General features: G+C 37.0%; 1 protein-coding gene across 1 annotated transcript in view; it reads right to left on the reverse strand.

Annotated features, from left to right (window-relative positions):
- Window positions 1–23,384, reverse strand: part of Dmd (dystrophin) — a 1,999,854-nt gene that overhangs the window by 1,466,479 nt on the left and 509,991 nt on the right. The window contains exon 12 of the mRNA XM_090326714.1: window positions 8,464–8,614. Within this exon, the coding sequence (XP_090182840.1) occupies window positions 8,464–8,614 (151 nt within the window). The remainder of the gene's footprint in view (window positions 1–8,463; window positions 8,615–23,384) is intronic.

The following is a 23,384-nucleotide window of genomic DNA, read 5'->3' on the forward strand; positions in this document are numbered from 1 at the left end:
TAAGATTAACTATGCTTCAAAGAAAGGATAGGTGATTGAGCTTATTTGATTTTTGCTAATTCATCATTTAACAGAATATTCACTGACATCAGAAAAAAGTTCCTAAGATTTCACAAATATTTTAATTTTGTTCAAAATTCCCTCCAAAAATGCTGTACTTCTTTTCTATCAATGAAGGTCATATCAAGCTTTCATTCTTTGATAATATTGCTATTGATTAAGACAAAGTTCTTATCATTACCAGCAGCACTCTATATCACAAGCAAGAAATGACCATCAAGAAATACTTCTGACATGTTTTCCCACCGAATACGAGATGGTCAATTTGTTCACTCTACAGAATCACTCTTGAGATGCTCATAGAAAGAAAACCTCTAAATTCTCTTATCAATGCTAGCTATGTTTCCCCGAAAGGTTGTCAGCCCGTTCAAATTTTTAGTTAGAGTTAACAATTTGGTCTGGAATTAATCATTTGCCTTATCTTACCTAATGGAAGATTCACTAAGTGGGACTTATTTAGCATAGCACAGTTGAATTTCTAACTTCAAAATAAAATGTCAAAAAGACAGCAAAGCCTCTGTAACCATTTACAGGAGCATAACTGTAATGTTTCTGTTGTACTTACAAAATTTTCAAATATTTTTCAGCTCGTTCTTCAATTAAGAATGGGAATCATGTATTCTCTAGTTTGACCAGAATTTTAATCAATCCCTAACAAAACCTATAGATTTTCTTTAATTTGCTATCTGTAATTATCTTTAAGGGGAAAAGGGGAATTTGAAGAACTAGAGGGTCATAACTCAGCTGTAGTGTATTGCTGAGCTTTCAACAGGCCACAGGTATAATCCACACCTGTGAAATAAGGTGAAATGAAATAAGATGAAATAAAATGTGGGTAACTCAAAGATTTGGGGTTTATCAGACCAAAGCTAAATGACATAAATCTTCTTGATAGAAGGTATACATACATAAAAGGAGAAAATTACTTTTTTGGATCATACAAAATATACTTTGTTCTGAGAAATAATATTCCTGTTTCTCTTGATTTACATATTTAAGGAAAATGTGATCAAAGTAAACAGTTACTAAGTTATGCTTTAGATGTCATTAACCTACAATCAGCGCAAAAGCTAGTTACATGAGGTTATATAGGATGAGACTAAATGACAAGATCTCTAGGTTATGGTAAAAACGCTTTATCTTGTGCAATTAATGTTCTTAATATACTAGGTTATTTCTCTTCTCTTTTATTGCCCTTTGGTTAATATTGTTACTGTATCTGACTTTGTTACCTGGTATATTGTATATAGATTTATTTGAAATAAGAAAGGGAAAGGGGAAAACAAAATGATTAGGATGTGGTGTGGGGAGGGAAATGGGTCCAAAAACCTGTAAAGAGGTATCAATATGTGAGAACTAATGCACCTACTATCTGGCAAATGCAACTGTAACCCGTCTATATATTACCATCACAATAAAAATAAAATAAAAAATGTCCTCAAACTAACCTGTTACTGTTATGCTTTAGTTTGATATCATTAATCTAAAAATATTTATCATCTCTCATTTTATTAAACATGGATTTTCTCATAATTGTGTATTTTAAAACATTAACATATTTAAACAAATTCCATATATTAGTTGATAATTATATATTTATGTTTAACTTTGATTATTTCATATATCTATACAGGGTGTAATTATTGTACCAATGTAATTAACAACTACTTTTTAAATTGTTTGATTTTGCTAAATTAAATTTCTTCTCAACAAAATTATCTCAAAATAACTAGAGTATTACCAAAGCCAGGCACAGTAGCTCACACTTGTAATTACTAGCTACTCAGGAATTTGACATCTAAGGATCATGGTTCAAAGTCAGCCTAGACACTACAAAGCGTGTGAGACTTTTATCTCTAATTAATCACCAGAAAATTGGAAATGGTGTTGTTGCTCAAGGAGTAGGGCAGTAGCCTTGAGGTGAAGAGTTCAGGGACAATGCCCAGACTCAGAGTTCAAGTACCATGACTGACAAAAAGAAAAAGTACTATCAATTATTAAGGATTGTATTAATCCTATGTTTTTCCTTCTCAGAATTGTGTACATACTAACCCATTCCAAAGCTTACTTAAAAGTTAAAAGTAAGGGGGCCGGGAGTTTGGCCTAGTGGTTAAAGTGCTTGCCTAGCATGCATGAAGACCCGGGTTCGATTCCTCGGTACCACATACATAGAAAAAAAAAGTCGGAAGTGGTGCTGAGGCTCAAGTGGTAGAGCTCTAGCCTTGAGAAAGTCCAAGGACAGTGCTCAGGCCCTGTGCTCAAGCCCAGGACTGGCAAAAAAAAAAAAAGTTAAAAGTAAGGGTTGGTCTCTGAGAGTTCAACAATTTTTTTTCTGATCTTATGCGCTCCACTTGAATAAGTATTGAATGTGAAATGCTACATAATCAACACGCATAAAATCGTTTGATCTTTTGCTTCAATTTTTTTCTTCAAGCAATTTCATACTCATCAGAAGTGGCATATTTGCCTATAATGAACAATATACTCAAATTTTATGACAATATTAACCCAATATTTTCCATTCCATTCACTTTATATCTTACAGATGAAAGTGTAAAATATTTCAGGTAATTGGTAGAATAATAAGATTCTGGATGGCCTGCCATTATAATGTTCACAGTGCCAAGCTAAATCCTTTTCTCATAGTTACCCATGTGTATAGCTATCCTACCATTCCACTTCCATTTCTTTTGGAGTCCTTCTTCCTCTCTAATTCTCTATACTTGAAGCAACCTGCACAAATATCCTGACCTCTGATGCTCAGTGGTGCATTACTTGTTTTGCACTTCCTTGAAGTATTTCGTATTCTCACATGATTGAATATAATAAAACCCAGAATGGAAGGGGTGTCAGAAACCAAGTGAATGAACACACTTAATTCTCAAGAGAAGTTATAGAAATCCTGAATAGTGGTTTCTAAGAAACTGCACATTTTACTGAGTGCTATGAGTAGAACTCTGTTTGCCAAAGCAAGAAGATTGTGTATTCTAGCTTCCTCTGGAAAAAGATCTGTGAAAGATATAGGAGGAAGCAATTTCTTTGCCTGGAGATCTCATGATATTTTTTCAAAATTATCAAACTTTGATAACACATTAACCTGAGTGTCGGGGTCCTTCGTCCCTGGTCCCTCTCGACTAGTAGGAGGGATGGGGAAAAATACACCTCAACCAGTCCAAGCCGTGAGAGGAAAAGGGCTCACTGTCTGCCCGTACTCAGCCTTCCTTTCCCGGAGCACGAAGAGAGACGCTAGGCAGTTTCATCAAGGCAGGAAAATCTCTCTCTCCAATAAAACCCCTCCTGATGAGGTCCCTCCAACTAATATACCCTCACTCTAGGTCCTAGCAGAGAGTGATAAACATTAAGACATTTGTAACCAATGGTAATCAAGTCTTGCTCCCTGCCTCTTGCGCCTTGCCTTGTCTTAGCAGAAAGTTATTAGACATGGCATTGCTCAGCCCCCAGAATCTCCCCCATTTTTATTTTAGCAAAAAAAACCTAAGATATATAGGGCTACCATCATATCAGATCGACTGTGCTTGTCTTAGGTGTCTCCAAGCTCGCTAGTCTTCTTACCCATCATGGGATCACCAAGTCCTTTTTACTTGGCTCCTGTCTTAGGTTGATAGGCTAACAGCTGGGACTACCAGCCATCCATTTAAACAAACCAGACCTGAGGGGATGCACCTATTTCCATGGGATCAGATGCCTGTCGCATTAGCGTTCACTTTCTGCATTGACTTTGTAGGCAAGCAATATAGACATATTGCAATTATAGCGCATAAAAATAAATCCAAACTGATCACTACTGCCCATCATTAATCAAGTCCCAAAATAGTCTTAACCAATCACCCAAAGTTAGAATATTAACATGTGTCATTTATGCACATAGTTCTAGTAGTAACAGCAGCTACAGATGTGGCAATGGCCACCACCATGGCCAGAAAAATAGCAGTCTTTTTTACTGATGAGCGGGAAAGCATTCTCCTCCACCTGTACAGGCACTGGTATATACTGAGGGGCTCTGACAACAACAGCCAGAGAAAACAAGGAAACATTCCAACATTAACTAAGAGAACAACATTAATAATTAGAGACTGAAACCAATAGGAAATACGAAGACTGTCACACAAGCCATAGGGAATAGCAGGGCAATGGAAGAATTAGAATAGTCTTCCAATCCCCCCCGTTTTTGTTTAAAACTGTCTCCCATGTCTCTAATTTATCCTATCTCACCTTCCAAAAATGACTCTGGTCCCTTCATTTTAAGGGGGTTATGGGCGAAAATCCATTTTCTGTAACTTCTTCAAGCTGACTCATGGGCATTGTCTCTATATTTTGCCAGGGACCCTAAAAAGCTTTAGCCTGTTTTCAACTATGGGCGGTGGCTCCCTATTTTGCAATTCTGCACCTGAGTACAGGCTTTCTAAATCACTACCACTTAATTCTTTCTCTTTCTCAAGTATTTTTCCAAGCTCTCCGCGCTTCTTTTCACCTGTTCTTAAACTGTTTATGCCCATATAAGTTGCTCATAGTATAGACTTAGATTTACCCAATTGCCTTGTTTTTTAAGTATGAACTTTTTAGCATGCTACTCTCACAAAATTTGTTCCGGTATGAACCCCTTCTGGTTCTATTCTAAAATCCCTTTCACGCACACATTCACACTCGCGCAAAATATCAGTCATTCCAGTCTGAAACCATAACGGTTCTATTCTAAATTCCCTTTCACACACACATTCATAGTCATGCAAAGTGTTGGTCGTTCTGGTCTGAACCCATTCCAGTTCTTTTTCCGAACCCCTTTTTGCCTCGTCCTTATACATCTCTAGCTGAAGACTCTGGCGAGGTTCCTCAATGACTCCCTACCGTGCCAAAGTGACCTGCGATTTGGAGGTGATCTGGGAATGATTATTAAAATCTTTTACTGTTAAAACACCTAGATGCTTCTGCTGTTTGCCTCTTCGCTTTGACACAGCTGCAGCTTCTTTGCCCTTTTCCTCCTTAGCTTTGGAAGGAGTTTTTGGGTTTTCTTTTCCTCAATTTCTTTTGCCTTTTTATGGGTTTTTCTTTGTCATTCCTTTCAGGTTTCTCTTTTTTCAGCCTTTGTGGTGTTTTTATTTCTTTGACTTTTGTAGGTAGTTGCTTCCCTTTCTCTTGTTTACCACCTTTCTTTTTCTTTTTCTTTGTCTTTCTCTTTGTCCCTCTCTTTCTCCTTGTCTTCCTGTCTTTTTCTTTTTCCCTGTGAGCAATTTCAGCCTGCATTTTCCCTTCAGGTTTCCCTGGCCTTTCAGAACCTCCTTTTTCTTTTTGCCTTTCAGGTTTCTCTGGTTTTCAGTTTTTCCTCCATGTATTTCTCACTTGTCTCAACTCCCAGTCGTGCCCCTTTCGTGACCCATTTCATGCTTCTTTTGTGATCCTTTCATGACACTTTCGTGCCCTACGTTGGGCGCCAGTATGTCAGGGTCCTTCGTCCCCAGTCCCTCTCCACTATTAGGAGGGATGGGGAAAAATACACCCCAACCAGTCCAAGCTGCAAGAGGAGAGACCCACTGTCCTCCTGCACTCAGCCTTCCTTCCCTGGGGCACAAACAGAGACACCACACAGCTTCATCAAGACAGGAAAATCTCTCTCTCCAATAAAACCCCCTTCTGAGGCAGTCCCTCCAGCTAATATACCCTCACTCTTGGTCCCAGCAGAGAATGATAAACAATAACACATTTGTAACCAATGGTAATCAAGTCTTGCGCCCTGCCTCTTGCGCCTTGCCTTGTCTCAGCAGAAAGTTACTCGGCCCCCAACACCTGAGGACATTTGAAGCCCAGTTTGGCTGAGAAATCTCTGGGAAACTGTGAGAAATATTTGTTGAAATCCCCTCATCCAGGCCAGGTATTGTATTTTTGTGCATGATAATGCCAGAGCTTGAACTTAGGGCTTCATGTTTATGCTCTGTTTTCTTACAACTAGGCCTCTGATATTTGGGACATGCCTCTGGTTAGGAATTTTGCTGGTAAAATGGAGATGGAGTCTCACATATTTTTCTGCCTGTACTAGCTTCAAAGAACATTGATGTTCTAGTCTCAATATACTGAGTAGGTAGGATAACAGGCATGAGACACTGACACTTAGAGAGACAAGAATTCTATGTAATTCATAGAATCAACTCTCCTACTCCACTGGTTAAGAGCAACCCTGGCAGTACTAACTCCATTTTCTATCTACCCTCCATTTGGCTGCTTTACTCTTGAGGCCAACTTGTAGTCTCAGGAAGAATGAAGTCATTGTTAAATATAATCATTCTCTGTTTCCAAGATAGGCCAAAAGGAAGAGTGCATGCAAAGCATTCATTATGTGAATGCATGCCCCATGCAAGGAAGGGGGTAAAATTAGAGAATCCTGGGTATAACTTATTAATCACATGTTCAATAAAAGTCTTTGTGAGGATGCTAACTTATGTTAAAATATCATATAAGGATTATACCACAGTATTTCATTTGATCTCCCTGATGGTGCAGTAAGTGGGGATAGTTATTACTATTCTTCCTTAAATGCTTGATCTGAAACTACTATGACCAATTGACTCTTAAGGGCAGAAATGGCAATGACTGGTAAAATGTGAAGCTCATTAAATAAGAATATATAAAGTCTGTACTATAATAAGCAAGGTATCTTTTTCCTGCATGGAAGAACTCTGAAACTAGATCTGATATATTGTTATAATAAGAGAAAATGAACTCAGGCATAATGTAGATTTAGAAAGTTAAAGCAGTGAACACTTCAAAGCCAAACATCCAAGGAATGCTCATCTTAACATTTTCAGATCAAATAAAGAATGTCCACCAAAACATGAATTCATGTTTTATGAATTTCATGGAACATACTGAGAACATTGCTTGTTAAGCTGAAACACAAATTTTACTAGGTCTCTTGTAATTTTATTTAGTAAATATGGTAACTCAAATCTCAAGCCAATCACCAGGATTCATCATTCTGTGTATTTATAGCCTCATGGACTGGGCAACGCTCTATGGAAATTGTGAAACTGAGAGGTACTGTTAACATTTTGTACAATGAATGAAGTACATCTAGTTCTTAGAAATAGTCTTGTAGAAATCTGAAACAGAAACAAAAAGGTATTTTCTGGCAACAAGGAGCATAAAGATCTAAACAACAATGTTAAACTGGAATTCCAAATTTCAAAGATTTATATCTCATAGGTATGGAATAGCACAGATCCTCATTTTTCAACAAGCTTGATCTGTTTCAAGTATGGAAAATAAGTATGTGAAATAATATGTTAAATCCTAAATTGTAATATTTTAATATGCATTGCAAGTAATTTAAAAAGAAGCTTTCTCCCGGGTAACCAAAATTTTAGTAAATCTCTCACATTGTATTGTTGTCTCCAAAAGTAAGTTTGATATTTTCAAAAAACAAAAAAAACTTCCTAGACTTAATTTGGAGGAAAAAAGCCTTACTCTGTTCAATATTGCATTACAGAGATACCTTATATTATGTAAGTTATAAAGAACATAAAATAATTATCTCACAGTTCTAGAGTCTGGGAAATCCAAGATCAAGAATCATGTACTGAAGATCTTCGTTGTGTTTTTGAATGGATGAGGAAAAACTGTAGATCCTCCAGAAGGTCACTTTCTATTTATAAAGGCCTTAATTGCTTGCCCTGAGGAACCCTCATGGCAAAATCTCCTAATAGTTCTACCTGTGAGGTTTTTGTGTGTGCCAGTCCTGGGACTTGAATTCTGGGTTTGGACCCTCTTTTAAAGCTTTTGTTGCTCAGGGCTAGCAGTCTACTACTTGAGCTGCAGCTCCACTTCTCAATATTTGTCAGTTAATTTTAGATAAAAATCTCATTGGCTCTGGGCACGGTGGCTCCCGCCTGTAATCCTAGCTACACAAGAAGCTTAGATCTGAGGATCAAGGTTCAAACCCAGCCCAGGCCCAAAAGTACCAGAGACTCTTATCTCCGCTTAACATCTAGAAAACGGGAAGTGGGGTTTGGGTCAAGGGTAAAGGGGGTAGCCTTGAGCTGAAGAGCTCAGGGACAGGGCCCAGGCCGAATATAAGCCCCATGACTTACAAAAAAAAAGTCTCATGGACTTCCCTGCTTGAATCATAATCCTAAGATCTCATCCACGTGAGCCTCTGGTGCCCAGCTTCACACCTGTAAATGCTATCATAATTAGATGTAAAAGGAATATTCAAACCACAGTGACATATGGCAATGTTGATTGGTAAAATTATTTTCGACTATTATTGGATAAATGTATTGTTATCCATAAACTATGACCTACATCTACTAATACACATACACACCCCCCATACATGCACACATTGGCAGATTGTTTCATGATAGAAGTCATATATCAATAATATATACTGACCTTATGTTGTTGTACTTGTCTTTTTAAGTCTTCAAGATCAGGTCCAAGGGGTTCTTCCTCCATTTTCTTTGTTCTTTCTTCAGTTTTTGTTAGCCAGTCATTTAATTCTTTCAATTTTTGATTCTGGAGATCCATTAGAATTTTATGTAAACTGAAATTTAAAAGAATTCAGTTATTTCCTCCACTGAAGAAACAATACTACCTACATGATTAGGTGGAAAAAATAGTTACATTTCATGACCTATTTTAAAATGTAGGCATCAATTACACATTGAAAATTACATAAATAAAACAATAAACTCTGAGGTATAATTTCTCAGATTTATACATCACACATCCTGATTTCCAGAGTTTTATAGAGCTAACTATATATGAACATGCTAAATTGAAAACTATCTCTGGTAACTAAATTACCATAGATTGACTGTGTTAAATTTAATTTATTGATATTTTATTATTTATATAGAAAATAGCCACAAATTCTCTTTACTTTTTGGTTTAAATAAAATTTATTTAAATGATTAAATACAAATAGAAATATACATACTTATGAGATTTCTGAATGGTTCATTATATTTGTATTTTGTATAATGCTTCAATCAGGCTAACATTTATGTTTTTAAAACAGTATCATTTCTAAATGGCCCCAAACTTTCAAAATCCTTTTAACTTTTCTTTGCAAATGTATAATTAGTGTATATATATATATATATATATATATTTTTTTTTTGCCAGTCCTGGCCTTGAGCTCAGGGCCTGTGCACTGTCCTTGGTCTTTCTCAAGGCTCGAGCTCTACCCCTTGAGCCTCAGCACCACTTCTGGCTTTTTTCCATGTATGTGGTACCAAGGAATTGAACCTAGGTCTTCATTCATGCTAGGCAAGCACTCTAACACTAGGCCCAACTCCCGGCCCTGCAAATGTATAATTAGTGTATATTAGTGTATAATTATTATATAGAAATACAGCAGTCTGCAATAGGACATGAAAACTTCTTACTCCGTTGACTGAAATTTAGTACCAGGTGGTCAACCTTCCTCTAACTCTGCCACAGATTGCTATGCTTCCCATCCAAATTAGGGTCTATTTCTGATGCTTATGTATATAGTTCAGCCTTTTGACTTACTTTGACAAATACAGTGTGGCAGAATTGACAATTTATAGAAATTATAGGCTGGTTATAAATTTAACTTTAAGAAAACTGACAGCATTTGTTTTTTCTCTCTTGGAGCCCAGAATTCAAATAGCATATAGAGAAACAACTTAAAGGATGAAATGCTCTGTTAATTTTGAACAGCCAGCTGAAAACAGTTCAACAAATAACTGCTGATATAGCACTGGAAATAAAATGATAACTCTTGTCTTGAGCACTACCAGTATTAGAGAACTACAGGATCACGATGAAGGTACTATTTTAAGCTGACTTTGAGATAAATTGTTATGCAAAATAGAGAAAAGAGGTTTTTTCAAATTCCTAGCCACAAAGGGCTGGAGGCATGGCTCTTGTCTTAGGTGACTTGTCTCGCAAATATGATTATTTCAGTTCAAGCTCCAGTATCTACCTCTCAACTAACATAAAAACACAAAAACTAAAAACAAAAAATAATAACCATATTTCATAACCCAACCCTAAAACCTATAAATCAGATCTTAATATTCCTAAATGACATTTCCAATATTATGAAGATGAGATAATATTTTGACTATTGGTTATATGATGTATGGAACAAATGGATCAAATTTCATCCATTAACAAAAACTTGAGTCTGAAGCCGTCAGGGACAGAACCCAGGACCAGAGTTCGAGCCCCAGGACCAACCAAATAAAAAGATTTAGATCACACCATTTATTGACCTTTAACATTTTACAGGCATATTTACCTAGAATCACATTGAATTCTAAATTCTGAGAATAAACTTTCATTTCTCAGACTGAAAGTAGACATTTTCTTTTTATGGGTAACATAGATGAAGTATCCATTAACTAAAAGGAAAATCTGAATGTTGTTGTGTAAACTTCTTAGATGATGAAAACAATTCCAGCACAAAAAGATATATAAATCTTTCACTTTATTGTTTTCCTCTATGTGTTGAGAACTGAATAGATAACACAATTTCATGAAAATTGTTTGCAATCACATTTCTTGTTTTTGCTGTTTTTCCTGCTCAGGTTGTTATTGTTCAACTAAAAATTATCACATTTCAAATACAGAATTTTTAAAAAGCCCACATTATTTTCAGTTGAGGAAGTTTTAAGATTAACACAGCCTTGTTAGTATTAATGAAAAACTCCATTATTTTTGCCAGTTCTGGGGCTTGAATTCAGGGCCTGAGCACTGTCCTTGGGCTTTCTGAAGGCTTGAAGTTTACCACTTGAGCCACAGCACCACTTCTGGCTTTTTCTATGTATATGGTACCAAGGAATGGAGCCTGGGTCTTCGTGCATGCTAGGCAAGCACTCTACCACTAGGCCAAACTCCCGGCTATATAATTCCCTTTTAATGTAGTGTGTGTGTTTTGCCTGACTTGCGTCATGTCTGATAGAACTTTCTACAGTTATGTGAATATTCCATACTTACATGCTCTAATATTTTAGCTACTAACAATTTTGCTATTGAAAAATGGTTAGTATGATCTAGAACTTTTAATTTTAAGTATACTTAATTAAAATAATTTTATTATAACTGCATTTGAATAGTTCCTGCAATATAGGATAAGTATAGTTCTAAATGGGCAGGTATTTACACGATACAGGTCCTACAGTATCACCAAAGGAAGGGTATCCTGGGCCTAGAAATCTAGCAATATGAATAACCATATTTTTTGAAAGTTTCATGGTCTAGACAAATTTATAAATAGAAAACTTCATGATTTCCCTACTTTCAGCATATATTTGACAGCTTTAGCAGTATTTATTTATAGAAATTAATTATTTGTATAGACAAACTATAAGCAGATAAATGTATTATACTAGAAAAACGTATCCATGTACAGAGTACAAATCTAGGAGATTTACAATAAAAAAATAGTAAGAAGGGAGATCTAGCTAACAAAACAAGTCCATGCACATAATTTCCTGGGATTCACAATTAATTGATTTTACATAATTCCCAAATAAGAAATCTAAAGAAGGTAAAATATTGCAAGTATCTACATTAGAAAAGAACTACAATTGATGTTCAATCAATATACCTTCCTCACAAAATACAAGTCCAGAATTTAATGAGTTGTTAAACCCTGTAGAGTTCGATTTAACTTGGCTACCAGTATGAATTAGACATTGGATTTTTGATGGGCTTTTATTTTCAAATATATGCCATTTAATAGCTAAAATCATACTGAGGAAGGTTAAAATTTATTTCCTTATTAAACAATGTGGCTTGATAAACTTAGCAAAATGGTTGCGAATGGTAGATAAATCGTTTTGATTTTAGCTGAACAATTGTTTACATGCAACTAGATGCTTCCAGATGACCAGAATATGAAGCACATGACATTGCTTTACACTGCTTTTAAGTAACTTAATAAATAGGGTGATTTTCAGTCTAGTTTTTATTCAAATTATCAAAAAGAGGTAAATATAAGAATTGAATATGACACAAGATATAATGTAGTGATTATAACTGAGAGATCAATTCAAACTGATTCCTCAGCTGCATAATTAAAGATTCAATCAGAATATGAAGAAATTGAGCTCAGACATTGATACTTTTTTTTACCTTAAGAATAACAATCATTCATTATATGGCTTATGTTTACATCATATTTTAAATGACAAGTTTAACAAACAATTGTTCAAGGGGGGAATCTCTAATTACAATCTGTGGGACTTAGTATTTAGAACTTAATCAAAATTAGGCTAACGGTTTGTATGTCATAGAAACATATCAACTTATGAAATAAAATATTATGTCTATAGAGTCATAGGTTTTTATGTCTATATAGTTATGTTTGTATTTCCATTACCATGTCCATTGCTTTGGGGATGCAGTTATTGAGTCCTCGCTCTTGTACTCTTTGGATTTAATAACCGCATATTAAGGATACCATGTGCCTTTTGTTCCTTAGGTCTTGACTTGTCTCACTCAATATGAGTCGCTCTAGATTCATCCACTTCCCTGCGAATGCCATTATTTTATCTTGTCTGTTGGCTATGTAGAATTCCATTGTGTATATATACCACATTTTCTGTATCCATTCATCTGCAGTAGGGCATCTGGATTGTTTTCATCACCTGGCTATTCTGAATAGTGCAGAGATGAACATAGCTGAGCAGGTGTCTTTATAATATCCTGGATAATGCTGTTCAGGATAGATGCCCAGAAGTGGTATGGCGGGGTCATAGGGAAGGTCTATTTTCAGTTCTTTAAGGAACCTCCTCACTGCTTTCCAGAGTGGCAGAACTAGTCTATATTCCCACAAGCAGTGTAGTAGGGTTCCTTTTTCTCCACAATCCCGCCAGCAACTGTCATTGTCTGAGTTCAAAATCTTGGCCATTCTTGTTGGGGTAAGGTGGTATCTTAGGGTTGTTTTTATTTGCATTTCCTTTATGACCATAGATGATGAACATTTTCTCATATGCTTTTCTGCCATTTTAATCTCTTCTTCTGATAGGTCTCTCTTTAGTTCCCTTGCCCATTTAGTGAATGGTTTATTGGGTTTTCGGGGGATTAGTTTCTTGAGTTCCCTGTAGATACTAGATATTAAGCATTTGTCAGATGTATTGTTGGTGAATATCTTTTCCCAGATAGTTGGCTGTCTCTCTACTTTTGCAACTATGTTTTTATCTGTACAGAAACTTTTTATTTTTAGGTGTCCCATTTATTGAGTCTCTCTCCAATCTGTTGTGACCCTGGGATTCTGTTCAGGAATCTGTTGCCTGTGCCTATGAGTTCCAGTGTCTCTCCTACTTTATCATGTAGCAGTTTCACAGTTTCCGGTCTGACGTTGAGGTCTTTGATCCACTCTGAGTTAATGCTTGTGCATGTCGAAAAGCTAGGGTCAATTTTTAGTTTTCTGCATGTGGCTGCCCAGTTTTGCCAGCACCAATAATTGAATAGACTGTGTTTGTTCCATTGTATATCTTTGGCTCCTTTGTCAAATACAAGTTGCCTATAGGTATGTGGTTCTATTTCTGGGTCTTCTATTCTCTTCCACTTGTCTTCTGGTCTGTTTTTGTGCCAGTACCAAGCAGTTTTTGTTATTATGGCTCTATAGTAGAGTTTGAAGTCTGGTATTGTAATACCACCAGCATTGCTCTTTTTGCCTAGAATTGTTTTGGCTATTCTAGGTCTTTTCTTGTTCCATATGAATCTTTGAATTATATCTTCTATTTCAGTAAAGAATGTCTTTGGGATGTTGATAGGGATTGCATTGAATTTGTATATCAATTTTGGCAGTATAGCCATTTTCACTATGTTGTTGATTCTCCCTAGCCATGTGCATGGGATGTCCTTCCATTTCCTAGTGTCCTCTTTCTTTCATTAGGCTTTTATAATTTTCATTGAATAATTCCTTTACATCTTTGGTTAAGTATATTCCTAAGTATTTTATTCTTTTGGGGGCTATTGCAAATGGGATCATTTCCTTGCTTTGGCCTTCAGTTTGTGTATTGTTGGTGTACAAGAAGGCTACTGACTTCTGAAGATTGATTTTGTATCCTGCCACTTTGCTAAAGTGGTTTATTAATTCTACAAGTTTGGGAGTGGAGTTTGTTGGGTCATTCAAGTAGAGAATCATGTCGTCTGCAAATAAGGAGAGTTTAATTTCTTCTTTCCCTATGTGGATCCATTTGATGTCCTTTTCTTGCCTTACTGCTCTGGCTAAGGGTTCCAGCACTATATTGAAGAGAAGTGGAGAGAGTGGGCATCCCTGTCTAGTTCCTGATTTTAAGGTGAATGGTTCCAGTCTTTCACCATTTAGTATAATACTCGCTGTAGGTTTTTCATATATGGCTTTCACTGTTTTGAGGAATGTACCTCTTATTCCTATTTTTTCTAGTGCTTTCAACATGAATGGATGTTGTATTTTGTCAAACACCTTCTCCACGTCCAGAGAAATTATCATATGATTCTTATCCTTAACTCTATTGATATGATGTATTACATTGATTGATTTGCGAATGTTAAACCAGCCTTGCATTTGTGGGATGAAGCCCACTTGATCATAGTGTATTATTTTTTTAATTTGTTTCTGGATTCTGTTGGCTAATATTTTATTGAGGAGTTTTGTGTCTGTGTTCATTAGAGAGATAGGTCTGTAGTTTTCTTTTTTTGTTGGGTCTTTCCCTGGTTTGGGGATGAGAGTCTCGGAAGAGTTTCAAGAATATAGGTGTTATTTCATCTTTAAACGTCATGTAGAATTCCGCAGTGAATCCATCTGGACCTGGGATTTTTTTGGTTGGCATTTCCCTGATTGCTTCCACAATTTCGTTGTAAGAAATTGGTCTGTTCAATTTGTTTACGTCATCGTTGTTCAGTGTGGGTAGCCTATATTTATTTAAGAAATCATCCATTTCTACTAGATTTTCTTGTTTCTTTGAATATAGGCCCTGGTAGTACCTATTCATTATGGACTGGATTTCTTCGGAATCAGTTGTGATTGTTCCCGTGGGGTCTCTAATCTTGTTGATTTGAGTTTCCCCTTTCCTTTTTTTGATTAATCTTGCCAAGGGTCTATTTTGTTGACTCTTTCAAAGAACCATCTTTTTGATTTATCGATTTTGTGTATAGTAGATCTTATTTCAATCTCTGAAATTTCTGATTTTATTTTTGTTATTTCTGTCCTTCTAGCTGTTTTAGAATTAACTTTTTCTTGCTCCTCTAGGTGTTTCAGTTTTTTTTTAAGGTTATTTACGTGCTCTTCTTCTGTCTTTTTAATATGCGCTCCTAGTGCGATAAATTTGCCTCTTAGAACTGACTTTGCTGTGTCCCATAAGTTCCTTTGTGATGTTTCTTCATTGTCTTTACATTCAAGGAAGTTTTTAATTTCATTTCTGATTTGATCTGTTACCCAGGAGTTATTCAGAAGTGTGTTGTTCAGTTTCCATGTTATTGAATGTTTTTTGACTTTGACTGCATTGTTCAGAATTAGTCTGACTCCACTGTGGTCTGATAGGATGCATGGGATTATATCAGACCTCTTGTATCTGCTTTTCTGTATGAACTCTTATATGATCTCTTTTGGAGTGTGTTCCATGTGCTGCTGAGAAAAATGTAAAAAGTTTCGCCATTGGGTGGAAGACTCTGTGTGTATCTGTTAAGCCCAGCTGGGCTATGGTGTCATTTAAGTAGATGGTGTCTTTGCTTAACTTTTGTTGAGTTGACCTGTCATTTGTTGAGAGTGGTGTATTGAGGTCTCCCACAATGATTGTGTTTCAGTCTATCTTGTCCTGTAATTCTAAAAGAGTTTGTTTGACGAATTTGGGTGCTCCCGTGTTGGGGGAGTTGATGTTTATAACTGTAATATTATGGGCATAGATTGTACCCTTTACTAATATATAATGGCCGTCTCTATCTCTATGTACTGATTTTACTGAGAAGTTAATTTTGTCAGATATTAAGATTGCTACTCCTGCTTTTTTGCATGGTGAATTGGAGTGGAAAATTTGTTTCCATCCTTTCACTTGGAATTTGTTTCTGTCTTTGGCAGTGAGGTGGGTCTCTTAGAGGCAACATATGGATGGGTGGTGTTTCTTAATCCAGTCTGCTGCTCTGTGTCTTTTGATTGGATTGTTCAGACCGTTCACATTTAGGGAGATTATGGAGAAGTGGTCAGTGTCCATTGTCGTTATTTATTTTTAATTCTAGGTTTCTTTCTCTCTCTTTTTTCCCCTTTTGTGTTTAGTGAATTATAGATGTTTGCTTCTTGATGGGGGTACTTGGTGTTTTACAATTTGTTCTCAATTAATTAGTATTCTTTGTACCGCTGGTTTAGTGTGCACGTATTCATAAAGCTTCTCTTTGGAGTGAAATATTCTTGTTTCTTCCTCAAATGTAAATGCTAGTTTTGCTGGATATATCAGTCTCGGTTGGCAGTTGTTGGTCTTCTGGACAGCAATGATGTTTTTCCAAGCTTTTCTTGCCTTTAGGGTTTGCATGGAGAGCTCTGCTGTAATTCGAATTTTCTTCCCATTATAATATAGCTCCTTCTTTGTTTTTGCAGTATTTAAGATTAATTCCTTGGTATTCGGGTCTAGTGCCTTTACTATGGTATGTCTAGATGAGTTCCTTCTAGGATCTTGCCTGTTTGGGGTCCTGAAAACTTCAATAATGTGAGTATTTTCCCTTTTGAAGTTGGGGAAGTTCTCTGCTATGATTTTGGTGAATAAAGGTTGCATACCTTTGTCCTGGAATTCGGCCCCCTCCTCAATCCCTATTATACAAAGATTAGACTTCTTTGCTGCATCTGCCAGTTCCTGGAGCTCTCTCTCGTAGATTCTGACTGATTTTTCCAAGGTGGCGATTCTCTGTTCCAGCTCTTATGTTTTATCTTCCATTTCTGATGTTCTATTCTCCATCTCCGTCAATCTGCTGCTTAATGCCTCCATTTTTGCTTGAAGTGTGGACACTGAGCTGATCATGTCTGCTCTGAGGGTATTAATCTTTTCTTCCATTTCTCTTTTGAATTCGAGGAGCTCTTTGGAGATTTCCTGCTTATGTTCCTGGAATTGTTTTTGGAGTTCTGTTTTAATCTCTTTAGTCATGTTCACCATCATCTCCTTGAATAGGGTCATGTTTCATGTCTCTTCAGGTTTCATTTCTTGGCATGGTGACATCTCTCTCATCCCTTTGCTCTTGTTACCTTTTGGGCTTGGCGTGGGACTTTGATTATTTATGTATGTCATAATTCTTCTTTACGCTCTCCTCAGCATCAAGAACTGTTGTTGTCATTCGCTCTGTGGTCAGTAGGTAGCGGTCTTTACTTGGATTGGGACCGGTGGTTCTGGGAATATATGAATACCTGTGGTTCTCGGTGAAACTGATTCCTCTGCTGACTAGGTCAGAGTTTGCAGTTTTTGTAGGTGTTCTGGCCTGTTCCCAGAGGCTGTGTGCTGCTGCACGACTAGCTCTCAGCCCAACCAGTGGCCTCACAGTGGGCTGTGGGATGGATCTGCAAGCTTCAGTCTCAGCGTGCTGGGCAGATGGTTGGTTTTCCTGCACTGCTTCCAGGGGCGGCCCCCGGCCAAGGGTCTGGGGTTTGGGAGTTTCCAGGGGCTCTCAGCAGGACCAGCAGCTCTCCTCTCTGTTCCCAGGGGTGGGGCCCAGCTGATGACATGGGCTCCAAGAGCAGAGCCTCGCCTTTCTGATTCTCAGAAGGTGAGCTTGGCTGCTGGTCAGCCCTTCAGTTCTCAGCTGCTTTGTCAGAGAGTCTGTGACTGTGGGAGGCCCCTTGGTGCTGTCTTGCTCAGGATTCCCAGCTGGCGAATGCCCGGCTCAAGATTTGAGGGGGACAGATGCTGGCTCCTATTTTCCTGCACACCTCACCCGCTGTTGTAAGGCAGGGTCTCAGTGTCCCCACTCTCCAGACCCAGTGGCCTGGGAGAGGAACCTGGTGGGTGGGTGGGAGCTGGGACACTTCTACCTCCCCTGGTGGGGTGCTGGGTCTTGACATAGCCCGCCTGTCAGTCTCCAGTCAGAGGCCTGGGAGAGGAACCTGGTGGGCGGGTGGGAGCTGGGACACATCTGCCTCCCTTGGTGTGGTGCTGGGTCTTAGCGCCTCCTGCCTGTCAGTCTCCAGTCAATGGCCTGGGGGAGGGGACTGTTGAGGAAAGGGACAGGATTCTAAATCCCTTGCCCCCCTGCTCTTGCTGGTCTTTTGATACTTTTTAAAACTCTCCAGCACGTGATTCTAATGAACAAGAAAATGACTGTGCTGATTTTCAGCGATCATTTTCACCTCAGTCCTTGGTTAATCTCAAGAGACAAAGGTCTGAATAGCACAGTCTAGTCATCTGGGAATGTCAGAATTAATATGAATATGATGCTTTGAGATTACATGGAGACAGAAGGCTTATGATAATAATGGCTTTAGCTAATTATTTATGAACAAATTATAAGATCCAAGGTCTATAAAATTGTAATTTTTGTCCCTGTAATTCTGAAACTTTTAAGTGTAAATTTTATTTTCAATAACATTCATATGATTGACAAATATGTCAGAAGAAAAGAGACATTAAGTTTTAGTACTACAGAATATTACATTCACCACAATTCATAAATTGAGATATAACTATTTACATGATTCAAGAGGAAAGAAAGGATGTAGTTAAGTTTTTTTACATATGACTTGTATATAGATTTCTCATTTCAATTATGGCACTAATTATAACTATGAAAAAATAAACATAAAAATGAAGGTCATTTGGTGGGATATTATAAAAATATTGTCATTATTAATTGTACATGTACTTCTTGCAGAAATGCAAATTACAGCTGCTTCTGTCAAGAAGATTGTTCTCAGCATGAGGTTTAGTTTAATGATAAAGAGTATAATAAATTTTGAGATCCATTTTTGATCAATTATACAGTGGCAATGTGAAATAAATGAACAGATATTTTAAATATTTATGATATATCATTAAATGGACAACTCAGAAAACATGATATATTCTAGGCCAAAAAGGCAAACATTGCTTTGAATTAGGAGAGAAGTACTGAACTTTTAAGAGAAAACTTTAAGTAATAAATTTAGAAGTGTGTGAAGAGGTTTAAAGTTTCATGACAGCAATCTTTAATATTGTTCATTTCCCAAGGTTTATAACATTTATCAAAGTTCCTTGAATGTTTCATGAAATACATGGTAAAAACTAGAACCTTAAAAGAAGCAATGTCCCTGAATTACATTAAGACTTTAACCATCTCTGCTTTCTTATATTGTCAGCTTTACTACTACAATCTGCACCTCTTGTCCTCCTATTGCCATGCTCAATTTCAGAATGAGTCCCTTCTGCCCTCTTGTACCTTCTTTAACCAGTAAGTAGATTCTTTTCCCTCTAAGGGATTATTTATAAGACTCCAAGTCAGTGACTAGTACTGGACAGAGTCTTGTGTCTAGAAGCTTAGATGTTAATATAGGAGATTATACTGTGGAATGAAGCAAAACAAGGGTCCAATGGACTCATAAGGTACTTTTTGGTTTGTTTCTAAACCAATGTACCCTTCGTCCTCTTAATGTGCCACCTCTCCTCCCAACAGGTAAACACCTTGGAACATGAGAAACAATGAGAACAGGTCATTTCTGCAAGCCAGGCACCAGTGCCTCACAAATATAATCTTAGCTACTCAGAAGGCTGAGAAGTGAGGATCAATGTTCAAAGCCAGCCCTGTCATGAAAGTCCTTGAGACTCATATCCAGTTAATTATCAGAAAGCGGGAAGTGGCACTGTGGCTCAAAGTAGTGGAGCTATAGCCTTGAGCTGAAGAGCTAAGGGACAGTGCTCAAAGTGGATGAGAAAACATCAAGATGTCCTCACAATCAAAGGGCAACTATTAAGATCTAGTGATTAGAGAACACTGTTTAAATTCTCTCCAGTAAGAATGGTAATGTTGACACTCTGGTATCATATTCATGTAAATGGCAATGGAAGCCCAATCTCCACTTCAATAATTTTGCCACTAAAAGTATCTAGTAAACTGCCTACCATAAAATTTATGATTAGGAATTCCTTAAGTGTAACTTAATTGTCAATCAAGCATAAAATGATATGGATGAAAGTTTAAATACTTTCCCAGACAGAAATATAAGAATTAACATTATAAAAATGTCAGCTTCTGGGCTACACACATGGTTCAGATGGTAAAGTGTATACTTAAGAAGCAAAATAAATGTGAAGCTAATTGAAAGGACCTCCAGGATAGTGAAACAAAAGCCATATAATGAATGATTGTTGTCCTTAATGTACTATGTTGTCTCTCATCTCCTTTGCTGTCCCTTGGTTATCTCATATTGGTATAGTATCTCACTCTGTTATCTGATATATTGAATTTATTTGTATTTGGATATTTGAAATTTGATAGGGAAGGGGGGAAAACCAAGACGGGTGGGGGGTGTGGGGGGGGGAGGGAAACGGGTACCAAGACATGTGAAAGGGCATCAATGTATGTGAATTAATGCATCTTCTATCTGGCAAATATCATGTAACCCTTTTACTAATTACAATAAAAAAATTTTTAAAAAAGAAGCAAAATAAAAAGACTCTATGTTAAAAGACCCAATATTGGCTGGCCACAGATGGCTCATGCCTGTAATCCTAACTACTCAGAAGACAGATATCTAGGGATCTTGGTTGTAAGCCAGGTGGAGCAGGAAAGTTCATGAGACTCTTATCTACAATGAACTACTCCAAAAACAAAAACAAAAAAAAAAACAACAGTGGTATTGTGACTCAAGTGGTAGAGCTCTGGCCTTGAGCAAAAATACTGCTTGGATAGCACTCAGGCCCATTGTTTAAACCCCAGGTTCAGAAAAAAATAAATAAACATCCAGTATCACCAAAAAAGTCATTGATTTCTGGATCTGTTCTTGTAAATACAGCCTATTAATGTCCTCTGAATATATTTTCATCAACCAATATGTAATTATTTTAAATTTGACTAGATGGACTCTCTTTCTCCATAAACTATATCTTACTCTGCCGGGGCCTACCGGCAGCAAATTGGGGTTCCTGAAATAGGGGGCAGGGACTGGAAAAAATAGAAGAGAGACAAACACATAGGGTCCAGGAGGTCTGCAGCCCAGGCAAAAACTGCCGCTTATATCCCTTCTTGAGACCAGGGCACTGCCAGGTGTTACATCCAGATGGTTAATCAGGGAACTGTTGGGGGTTACATTCATATGGTAAATCTCAGATCAACTGAACAGGAGAAGGCCAAAAAACAATAAGACAATCAAGCAATTATCTGATGCAAATCAAAGTACAGTTTGATTCCACTCTTGCTCCCAACATTACTCCTGCTTCTGGGTCTTTCCACATGTTTTTTTCTTTTTTATTGTAATGTGTAGAGGGGTTACAGTTACATTCACTAGAGAGTAGGTACATTACTTCTCACACATTAATTCTCCTCATGATTTTTTTCCCCGCCCTTCCAAAAAATCTTGTTTTTGCCCACTTCTCTTTACTATTTCAAATAATTAAATGTATATCCAATATACCAGGTAACACATTCAGGTATTGTCACCATATGAGATTAACCAAAGGGCAACAAAAGAGAAGAGAAATAACATAGTATGTTAAGAACAACATTGTCTGAGCTATCTTCATGGATCTTTCCCTTCCTTTGTTTATATTACTTAAATTTCAATCTATCAGAAAGGCCTTCTATAAATTACAATAGCACATATAATGAGCCTGTCTTTAACTTCAACTTCATTCCCCGACTTTGTTTCCCTTTATAACATCAGATGTCATCATATGATTCTGTTCATATTATATAAATACTTTTATTTGTGTGTCTACACCCACTGAAATGTAAGGTCAAAGTCAAGATGAAAGTGAATCTGTTTTTCTCACATAGTAATCAAAGCAGTACTGGGAATATAGTAGATAATAGATGTCAGTTGGATGGATGTATGCACAAGAAACTTATTTTTACTAATTATCATTATTTATCTTAATGTGGGAAGGATTGGTTCCAAAATTGCCACTCTCTCATTTCTACAAATTCTAGGAATTTGGCTTGCCTTTTAAAAAAAAAAATTAAGCTGTAAGTGTCAAAATAGTTTAAATTAGTAGAATGAGGATAATTCCCCTTTAGCAGAATTATTTTCATTATTTATAGAAAAAAATTATGGTTGGAAGAATTAACATCATGAAAATGGCAATCTTGCCAAGGACTATCTACAAATTCAACACAATACCCATCAATATCCTAATGTCATTCTTTAAAGAAATAGAAGAGTCAATCCAAAATTTCATATGGAATAATAAAAGACCCCATATAGCAAAACACTCCTTAGCAGAAAGAACAGCGCAGGAGGAATTTCAATACCTAACTTAGTACTCTATTACAGAGCTATAGTGACCAAAACAGCTTGGTACTGGCACAAGAACAGGCCTGAAGATCAATGGAATAGAACTGAGGACCCAGATATTAACCCACAGTCATATGGCCACCTAAACTTTGATAAGGGAGCCAAAAAAATAGAATGGAAGAAAGACAGCCTCTTCAACAAGTGGTCCTGGCAGAACTGGTTAAGCACCTGCAGAAAACTAAAGTTGGATCCTTCTTTGTCACCCTGCACCAGGATTAACTACAAATGCATCAAAGATCTCAAGGTAAAAGTAGATACACTGAAAACTTTACAAGAAGAAATAGGACATACCCTAGGTCTCCTTGTCCCAGGTTGAAACTTTCTTAATAAGGACCCAGAAACACAACAAATCAGAGAAAGACTAGATAAGTGGGACTGCATTAAATTACAGAGCTTCTGTATCGCAAAGGACATAGCTAGCAAATTAACCAGAAAGCCTACAGAGTTTTAGAAGATCTTCACTAACCATACCACAGACAAAGGCCTCATATCTAAAATATTTCAACAGCTCAAAAAATTGAACCACTCCAAAACTAATCTCCAATGAAACAACCATCCCATTAAAAGATGGGCCAAAGAATTAAAGAGAATCTTCTCTGAAGAAGAAATAAGAATGGCCTATAGACACATGAAGAAATGCTCGAGATCTTTGGCCATAAAAGAAATGCAAACCAAAACAACTCTTAGATTCCACCTCACTCCAGCTAGAATGGCCATGATCAAGAAATCTAATAAGAACAGATGCTGGCGGGATGTGGCCAGGAGGGATCACTACTACACTGGTGGTGGGAGTGCAAACTCGTTCAAACACTATGGAAAGTAGTATGGCAGTTTCTCAAAAAACTAAACATAGAACTCCCCTATGATGCAGCAATTCCACTACATGGCATTT

Source organism: Megascapheus bottae, chromosome X (assembly GCF_031878675.1).
Source record: "Megascapheus bottae isolate mThoBot1 chromosome X, mThoBot2.hap1, whole genome shotgun sequence".
Taxonomy (NCBI): Eukaryota; Metazoa; Chordata; class Mammalia; order Rodentia; family Geomyidae; genus Megascapheus; species Megascapheus bottae.